General features: G+C 35.3%; 1 protein-coding gene and 1 pseudogene across 1 annotated transcript; both read left to right on the top strand.

Moving 5' to 3' along the window:
• Positions 1-4836: 4836 nt before the first annotated feature.
• LOC121238121 lies at positions 4837-7337 on the top strand. Its single transcript, XM_041134967.1, has 4 exons — positions 4837-5092; positions 6075-6572; positions 6975-7091; positions 7264-7337. The coding sequence occupies exons 1-4, from the start codon at positions 4837-4839 to the stop codon at positions 7335-7337; spliced, it is 945 nt and encodes a 314-aa protein (XP_040990901.1).
• Positions 7338-7509: 172 nt separating this feature from the next.
• On the top strand, positions 7510-8613 carry LOC121239965 (annotated as a pseudogene).
• Positions 8614-9371: the final 758 nt, after the last annotated feature.

Here is a 9371-nt window from a genome sequence, read left to right as displayed (position 1 = left end):
AACTCCGAACGCGCCACTCCAATATAGTCGCCGGCCAGTCTCAAGTTGACTGCAATTCTTTGTTTAGACGTGTCTACGTCAAACCATCTGTATTGGCATTCGCTTCCTTTACATGGGACAAGCTGCAGCCAAACCACTTGTGTAACACCCGGGCCAGCCAAACAACTTTACAAAATTTTTGAGTTATAGTTCTGAAAAAAAAAAAAAATCGTTTGGGATTACGAGTAAAATTTTTTTTAGAAAAGAGTTTGAACCTAAGATATTTTTGGCAGTATATAATTTTTATATAGGTTTGATAATTAGGTTTTAAATTCTTTAATGGATCAAGGGGATGTTCATCGGAAAGTTTATGGGATAATTATATTTATTTTTAGGTTGATTAAAGACCCAAAAACTTAAGGTAAAAACCTGCAATAATTTCATACATGGGCCAAGTATTGTTTTTTTTTTTAGACTTAAGAGCCCAGCCCAGCCCTTGGAAGCGTTGTCCAATTTCACGTCGCACGGTGTCAAACCGTTTCCATTTTCATGCAGTCCATCCCTTCCTCTTCTTTAGGTTTTCTTTTTCTGTTTCCACTTATAGCTCTTATATATAGGTTAAACATTCTCAACTCTAGTTCATGTGCCGTTATCCTCTCTTCACGCTCTTAGCCGTCCATTTTAAGCTGAGACCTCCACTCCTGCCGCTTCACCACCTCTAAGTAGCCACAACCCAGCCACTGCAACTCCACTCATGGAAGCTCCAGCCCTCCCTTTTCCTGTCGTCGCTGGCCATAAAACTGCAAGCCTCGGTGGCGTTCAGCAGCTCCACCACTTCCACAGCCAAACCAACGTGTAGCCACTTCCCCGAACTCAGTCCACGCCCGAAACCTCAGCCTTGTAGCCGCCTCCCAACGCCTCTGTCGCCTCCATTAGAAGCCCTGGAATCCTCTGTTTTAGTTGTCTAAAACAGAGCAGCGTCCAAGCTGCTGCAGTCATGCTCCATCGAGAGCTCCACCGCGCCGTGCCCACACAGAAACTGCCAGCGTGGACCTTCCATCACCCCAGTCCGCCGCACGCCGCCTCAGCTCCTCGGTAAGCTCACCATTTCTAGTTGGTTGGTTCTTCCCACTCGGTATCTACCTCACTTTTCCCTCACCGTGTGCCTCTCTCACTCGTCTCCCTCTCATGCTCTCGCAGACAGTGACCAAGCGCCGCCCCCCTTTCACCGTAGCCAACGACCAGCTCCACGCCGTCGTGCCCCCACCTCTCTGTAAGCATTTCGGCAGCACTGTGTGGGGTTTTTCTTTTCTCGCATACATATATATATATATATGTATGTGAATGTATACGTAACTTACGTTAACTTAATAGTGGGAAATATTATTGCCTTTTTATGTTATGTTTAGGATGTTAGCTTAATTAAGTTTATGTTATGTACTTTGGATTTGAAATCATGAGTATATTTTGTGGGTTGTAAAGTATGTTTTATTTAGGCGGAGACGTGTGGATTTATTTTGTTAAGTGGGTATTTTTTTCAAGGGGCTAATATTTTATTGGAATGGTTAGTAAGTAGACTGATAAGTAACACTTGAAAGAATATTTTAAAAATATTCTTTAAAAATATCTTTTTAAAAAAGATATTTTTGTTTTATCATTATTTAAATAAAAGTATGAGTTTCTACTTATAATGGTTTTGTTATAGTTATGTTATTTTGCATTATAAATTGTAGTAAGATCTCTATCGTAAATAAGTTAGAATTAAATGTTTTAGTCAAAGTTGGATATTGATGAGTTTAGAAAGTGATGTTAGTATTTTAAGAATAATGAGAATTTTGGGTTTGAGGAATTAAAAATGGATTATTTTAGAAGTTGTAGGCTTGAATATCAGAATACGAGATTGATTCGAAATTTATGAAAATTTACGTGATTATCTTATAGGTGACGATTAATTTTTGTTCGGCATTGTTGAGGAAATTTTCAAAAGCTAAGAAGTCCAGGTAAGCGGGGTTCCTATGCTAGATTTGCATAAAAATAAAATGGACTGAGGTTGATTTTTTTTGAAAATAAACATGTTTTGTTATGAAAATATATTTGAACTACCTCAGTTATTTGTTCTGCATTACTCATGAGATTCTGTTTAAGAATAAAATATTTTCTAGCATGACTGGTGTAGACATGAGCTATTTTGCATTTTGCTTCTAAACTCCGAAAAAGAGAGCGAATATAAAAGTTTGTGCATAAAATGATATGATATGCTTTCTGAAAACTCTGTTCTATTCTGAAAATGTTCTGTACTATGATATGATATGATTTTTGAAAACTCTGTTATGTTCTGAAAATGTTCTGTACTCTGATATGATGAAATTTCTAAAAGCTTTTGGCATGACATTCTGAATCGGGATGTGGTATGTGGATGGTGACCTATTTGACCTACCACACGGGTGCTAATAGTGGCTTCTGTTTGGGTTGGTACCAACTGTTCTGTTTCTATTGCACCCACTTTGGAAACAAAGTGATTTTCTGGTGGTCTTTCCTGTGTGCACACTCGGGGCTCCGAGAATAAATAAGGGGAAGATTCACATTCTGTTTCTGCTCGGTTAGTTACCGGGGTTTGCACAATCCTACCACGGGGGTTAAACATGGCCTCTGATGCGATATGATGCTCTGGAACGATGGTGGTCAGTTATGCTATGCCAAAAGAATTTGAATAAGAATATTTTTGAACTTTTGCTCTGATATTTTTATAACATGTTCTGACTCTGCATTCTGAAAATAAAGTGTTTTGTTCTGCATTCTGAAATCTGTAAATGCTCATGTTTGCATACTAGTATATGTCTCTGCTTACTGAGTTGTTGATAACTCACCCCTTATCTCCATAATGTGTTTCAGATAATTTTGACGCAACAGCTGAGAATCAGGAATAGGAAGTACTTGCAAGTTTTGTGGATCATAGAAGACTAAGTGCCTTAGGGTACAATGACTTTTGGAGAGTCTTTTGGTAGCGTTGATATTTTATGTGACTTTGGTATGTTGAGTAATGGATATTTCTAATCTTTGTGAAAAAGTTTATGTATATCAATGAGACATCACTGATGTGCCCTTATGTAGGAACAAGAATATTTGTGTTGAACGAATAGGTTAATATGTTATGGAGACTCTGGTTTATTTTAAAAGTATTATTTGGAAATGATTTTTAGGTGATATGAGTTAACTCTCCGGACCTTCGGGGTCGGCGCGTTACAACTTGACTTAATGCACTGTTAATTGGTTTCTTATTTTGTTTTCATACCCTGAGTTTGATTTTTCCGAGTGTTTTGTTACTGGTTCGTCACCTACTTCTTTTGTTTCAAGCGGTCAACTGAGTGACTAATTTGGTTACGTATCCTTTATAATGTTTTACTATTAATCTCTATTTTTTTTTCTCTTAGAATTTAAAATAAAAATCTCAAGAAGACACTATTGCATAAAAAATTCAATCAACCAAAATAGTCATATAATTTTATTAAAATAAATTTAATTTTATAAAAATTAACCTTCTTTTACTCTTTGAGTCAATTTTTATAAAACTAAATTTATTCTTAATTAAATTATATAATTATGTTAGTTGATTGAATTTATTTTCTTTTAAATTATATAAGAACTTCACATTTTAAGATTTTTTTTTAAATTCAAAATAAAAAATTTAAATAAATAATAATATAATAATAAAAGAGATATAAGGATATCTTTATCCGTTTAAGTTATTTCTTTTCGGAGAAAATTGTCAAGTCAACGTACTTTATTTCTTGAGCGATTTCTAGTTGTTTCTTCTAAATTTATTTATTTTTTATTTTTTAAGCCAACATGCTCCAATTGTATTGACCGGAAGTAAGCAAGTCGGCGGTCCTCCGGTCTGCACTCCCTTCGCCCACTTTCCAATAATCACCTCATCATCCGGAAGGTTGAAGGTTTATCGGCATTAATACAAATGCTTTTATATATTTTTAAATTATTTATTTTGTATTATAATTTATAAACTATTCATTATATATATATTTTTTATAAGAAATAGATAACATTTCATTTAATAAAAAAATTATGTTTATAACTCAAAATTACAAACTAAACTAAATTTCTATAGTAAGCTCTCACAAATATATTATTCATAAGTTATTCATTATTATAGTCGTTGAGGATAAGCGCGTACGTATATATTATACTATATAGTTGTTGGGGATAAGCGCGTACGTATCATCGATATATTTAGGGCATGAGTCCTCCAGTGTCGACCACTACTGCTCGTACGGGGGGATTTACAATCTAGCAACCGACCCTGCTTGTACATAGAAGACGTGCAGCTCGCACACTCACTCTTGTAAGTATACTTAAGTTTGTAGTCGCTGTTATGCCAAATTAAACTGGACATCAATTTAGAACATTGATTATGTCTGTCAGGCACTGATCAAATCTGTCACTATTGGTGTTAGCTAGTGGTTCTCATGCGCCGTCTCTTTTAATGTTCGCTCCCTTTTTAGATTTTTTTCCCACCCGAAAGTACCTCCGTTCGCTTTGGATTTTAGTTTTTTCAAGAAAATGCTTATCCAAGTACTGAATGATTAAGGCCTAGTTTTGGTATTGAAATATTTTTATAATATCTCATTATTATTTATTATTTTATTATTATTTTTATTATTTTTTATTACTATTTATTATTTATTATTATTTTTTTACTATTATTTATAGAATATTTAAAAATAATTCACTGTCCAAATGTAATTAATCTAAACATAGGTTGATAGTTTGACTTTGGTCTTAATATTCCTTAATTCTATAGTGCTCCTAACAATAGTTGGATGTACAACGTACAGAGTAAAGATGAAAACAGAGGCAGCCTTGAGTGTCCCTGTTCTTGAAGTTCTTGACGCAGGCAATTATGTGGACTGGCGTGTTCGGGTAAAAACTTATTTGATGGCTCAAGATCTTTGGGACATCGTTGAGGGGACGACAGAATCTCCTCGGCAAGAAGAAGATGAAGCTGCTTTTAAGACTTGGTGCAAGAGGGATTCTATGGCTTTACATGTGATTCAGATTGCCTGTGGGGCGGATGCGTTTTCCGCAATTAGGGAGATTAGTTCGGCCAAAATAGCTTGGAAGACTTTGGCAGACAAGTTCAACATCTTGGATCATACCAGCTCAAATCTCTCTCCCTTGGGACACTTTGGCGGACAAGTACAACATCTTGGAACATACCAGCTCAAGTATCTCTCTCTCTCTCTCTCCCCGTGCCCTCAAACAGAGAATAAGCGTGAATTTACAAGACAATGATAACTGATTTTTTTTCTTCTTATCAATGACGTCTATAACTATATAAAAAAAATAAATTCAGGTATTTTACAAGAGAAAAAAAAAAAAACAACATTCAATATGTTTTAAATGTGCGCTTCTATTTGCATATTCTGTGCGGTGGACACACCCTTTATATCATCACGTGTTTTCATTTTTAACATAGCTAGCGGATTTGATAATGTCAATGGTGTATCCTTGACATCTACCTGCATTCATATATAATTTTTTTCTTGTAATTCATGATTCCTATATACATTTCGGACATAGTGGATTTGATAATGTAAATGGTATATTCTCGACATCTATATGCATTCGAATATAACTTTTTCTCCGAAAATCATGATTCTTATACTGCTATTACCACCGAGCGAAATCAAGCTTTCTAGAGCCTTATTTAGTAATGAAATGAAGGAGATCTTTTTTAATCTTACAAGTTATGAAAATGTGCTAAAATTCCTAAGATACAATTATAGGACACATTTCTTTAAATCTAAGTCATTTTTTTTCAATTCAGAATTAAAGTTATATATATGTCAAGCAATTTAGAGAATGATTAAGTTCTTAGCTAGTGAATTGTGTCACACCAACAAATATGATTGACAAGACTGAGGAGATATATTAGCATTTCTCCTGTGGTTTCAACACTTCTATATTGTTTTGTTTCGTACAACAAATATTTATTATATGATATAATTTGTAAAATGGAATAATGTAGATGTGACAAGAGTTTCACTTCATTTCGTTCTATGAAAAAGAAAACTTGGCAGGGAGGGAAAACAGGCCCGAGAACAATGACTTTATTCCATTTTTGACCTTACGGGAGGCTGTGCGAAATGGTGAATGGAAGGGTGTAAAGGACTTCCTGGAGAAACGTCCCGATGCAGTGACTGCAAAAATCGAAGTTTTTGGAAGGACTCCTCTTCAAGTCGCTATTCTTGCTGGACATATGCACATAGTGGAGAAGTTGGTGGAGCGAATGTCTGAAGAAGAGTTGAAAACAGTAGATGATGAAGGTTTCACAGCCCTAGCTGAGGCCACATGTGGTGGAAACTACCAGATGGCAAAGTGCATACTAAAAAAGAACAAAAGCTTGGTCAGAATTGCAAACATAAACGGCGATCTTCCAGTTGTACTGGCTATTGTCACTGGGCATGTTGAATTCGCTAGGTATCTCTACTCTCTCACTCCAATAGAAGATTTGAAGCCTGAAAATGGCATCATCGGAGCTGCAGTTTGTACACGGGCTATACATATGGGAGCTCTAGGTAACAAGTATTCCTCACATGAATTAGCTAGCTGCATGTATAAATTATAGATTTTCACAGTACTATAAATATTCCGGCCTCTCTCTCTCTCTCTCTCTCCATATATATATATATATATATATGACCACGCATGCACCATGCACAGACATTGGTTTGGATTTGATCCGGCATTGCCCAAGTTTGGCTCTTGCTATAGATAACAGTGAGCAGCAGTCTCCTCTATACGCACTGGCTTCTACGTCTTATGCATTTCCAAGTCGAAATCCGCTCGTGTTTTGGAAACGATGGATCTACTCCTCATGTCAGTACCAGTACTCTTTCCTCTCGCTTCTCATTTACTTAAAATTTGTGTTGCCAGAATTATTACATCGATATTGGTCCCTTTTTTTTTTTTACATAAAGGTAAAAGCATACAGTCGGCTAGTACTAGCAGTCCGTATGAAACTCGTTTGAGCATTAATCCAGATCAAGTAAGAAACCCTGAAATGGATGATCAAGTAAAACATTTCGGACATACTGGTATGTACGTTTGTAAAATGAGAATCAAATATATATTTGGACATTTCATTTTTATGCAAAAACTTCATAGTAGTTTGTTTGAATGTAAAATAGTTTTTAAGTTTTATTTCGGTAATGATTTACAATGAGAATATGAGCGATTGTCTTTTTTTTTTCTTTTTATGCATTGCAGTGCTAGCTCTGTTCCTTCAACTTGTTTCAAATCTCCAAAACGTCTTCGGTACATATTCTGCATCCACTCAATGAATATCATTTCTCAATTAACTTTGAAACTTTTTTATTCGTGTTTTGGTCTTCTTAATTAGTTTTATGATTATTAATGTTGCATCTAGTTAAATGGGCATTGTTTCAATTATTGACAAAGGAATCAAGCAATTATATGAAATGAAGGCTGTCCATGCATGCCCAGTCTCGTGAACTTCTGCAGCTCATGTGCCGTGAGGTCACATCGACTTCTGATGATCAACAAAGGAATCAAGCAATTATATCCATATACCGTGCGATTTAAGAAGGGGATGTTGAGTTTTTTCTGGATATGATGCGAACGAATCCTGAGCTTGTGTGGAATATTTCTGAGAAAACACAGGGAAGAAACATCATGTCACATGCTATTGGTTGTCGCCAAGCTACAATATTCAACATCATATGCGGCCTTCATGAGAAGCACGAATTGGCAAGTCATAAGGATTTTGACGGGAATACCGTTCTACATTTGGCAGGGATGTTGCCAAATTCCACCGTGCTTAGTCACATTCCTGGCGCAGCTTTAAAGATGCAAAGAGAACTACAGTGGTTTAAGGTAATCCATCTCTGTATCTCCTAGACACACATTTCTAACTTTAATTTGGGAAATACACATTCCATTCTCTTTAAGATTTTACCTAATATAAATGCAGAAGGTGGAGAGTATTGTTCAACCTAAGATTAAGGAACATATGAACACCCAATTTTACAAGCCTTGGCAATATTTTGTGGAGGAACACAAGAACATGATCGATGAAAGACGGAGAACGATGGATGAAGGATACAGCAACTTCTTGTACAGTGGTAGGTGCTCTCATAGCTACTATTATGTTTGCTGCAGTCTTCGCCGTTCCAGGAGGTAACAACCAAACTACAGGGTTCCCAATATTCTCAGAGGAAAAGTTGTTTATACTCTTTATAGTATCAGATTCCTTGTCACTTTTTTGTTCCTCAACTTCAGTGTTGATGTTTTTGGGAATTCTCACATCTCGCTATGCAGAAGATGATTTCCTCAAATCCTTACCGACGAAGATGATAACCGGTCTTTCCACTCTTTTACTCTCTATTACAACAATGATGATAGCCTTTTCCGCTGCTGTTTTAATTATTCTACAAAAATCATGGATGGTCATTCCTGTCATTTGTTTGGCCAGTGTCCCAGTTACCTTATTCGTACTGATGCAATTCCCTCTTCTTGTTGAGATGTCTGTTTCAACTTATGGATCAATCTTCGACGAGAAAAAAAAGCCCTTGCGGTTCACTTCTCGTGCAATATAGATGCTCCATTGATAATTGGCACACCAGCCTAAACAAGACAGATTGAGTTTCTTTTTCTTTTTCTGGGACGGTTGAGTGATGAATCTTCAAATGGCTTATGTTTTGTATTTTGTGATTTCCTTCTGGCATGATTTGGACTTCTTAATATTTAATCAATTTATCATTAATCCATCATATATATCTTCTCGATCTTTTTATTTTGTATTCTTATAGTTGCTTTAATCACTTTTGAGAAAGGATAGCAGGTTCATAATCGATTGTTAACGTTTTGTTGCTTCTAAAAGAAATTAATTGCAATTGAAGAGATAAAACACAGCGAACAAAAGCTTAAAAGGGATAACACAACGATAATATGATGCACCAAAGTAAGTAATTTCCTTTTTAAAAGTAACAGAAATTCCCAAATCGTATACCTAAGTACACAAGAATTTTCTTGAGAAAACCATCTAACCCAAAAAGGGAAAAAAGCCCCAAGCCAACCTCCAAACCCACCAAATCCTATATATATATATATATATATATATATATATATGTATATATGTATGTACATATATACATATATATATATATATATATACATATATATGTACACATATACATATATATGTATGTATGTATAACACCCCGTATTTTAGTGTATTTTAATTGGAGGACTATTGTTATTAATTCAAAATTTATTCTCGTCTTAAAATTATCGGATATTTTTAGATGGTTTATTTTGTGATCTTTAAATTGTGGAAATTAAATTTGATATGTTTT

The sequence above is a fragment of the Juglans microcarpa x Juglans regia genome, chromosome 7D, assembly GCF_004785595.1.
Source record: "Juglans microcarpa x Juglans regia isolate MS1-56 chromosome 7D, Jm3101_v1.0, whole genome shotgun sequence".
Lineage (NCBI taxonomy): Eukaryota > Viridiplantae > Streptophyta > Magnoliopsida > Fagales > Juglandaceae > Juglans > Juglans microcarpa x Juglans regia.
This window is presented reverse-complemented; position numbering and strand designations above follow the sequence as displayed.

Coding starts and splice junctions, on each gene's coding strand:
- LOC121238121 (XM_041134967.1), top strand. CDS start 4,837: ATGAAAACAGAGGCAGCCTTGAGTGTCCCTGTTCTTGAAGTTCTTGAC. Junction 5,093..6,074: donor TTCCGCAATTAGGGAGATTA/GTTCGGCCAAAA, acceptor AAAACTTGGCAG/GGAGGGAAAACAGGCCCGAG. Junction 6,573..6,974: donor TATACATATGGGAGCTCTAG/GTAACAAGTATT, acceptor TTTTACATAAAG/GTAAAAGCATACAGTCGGCT.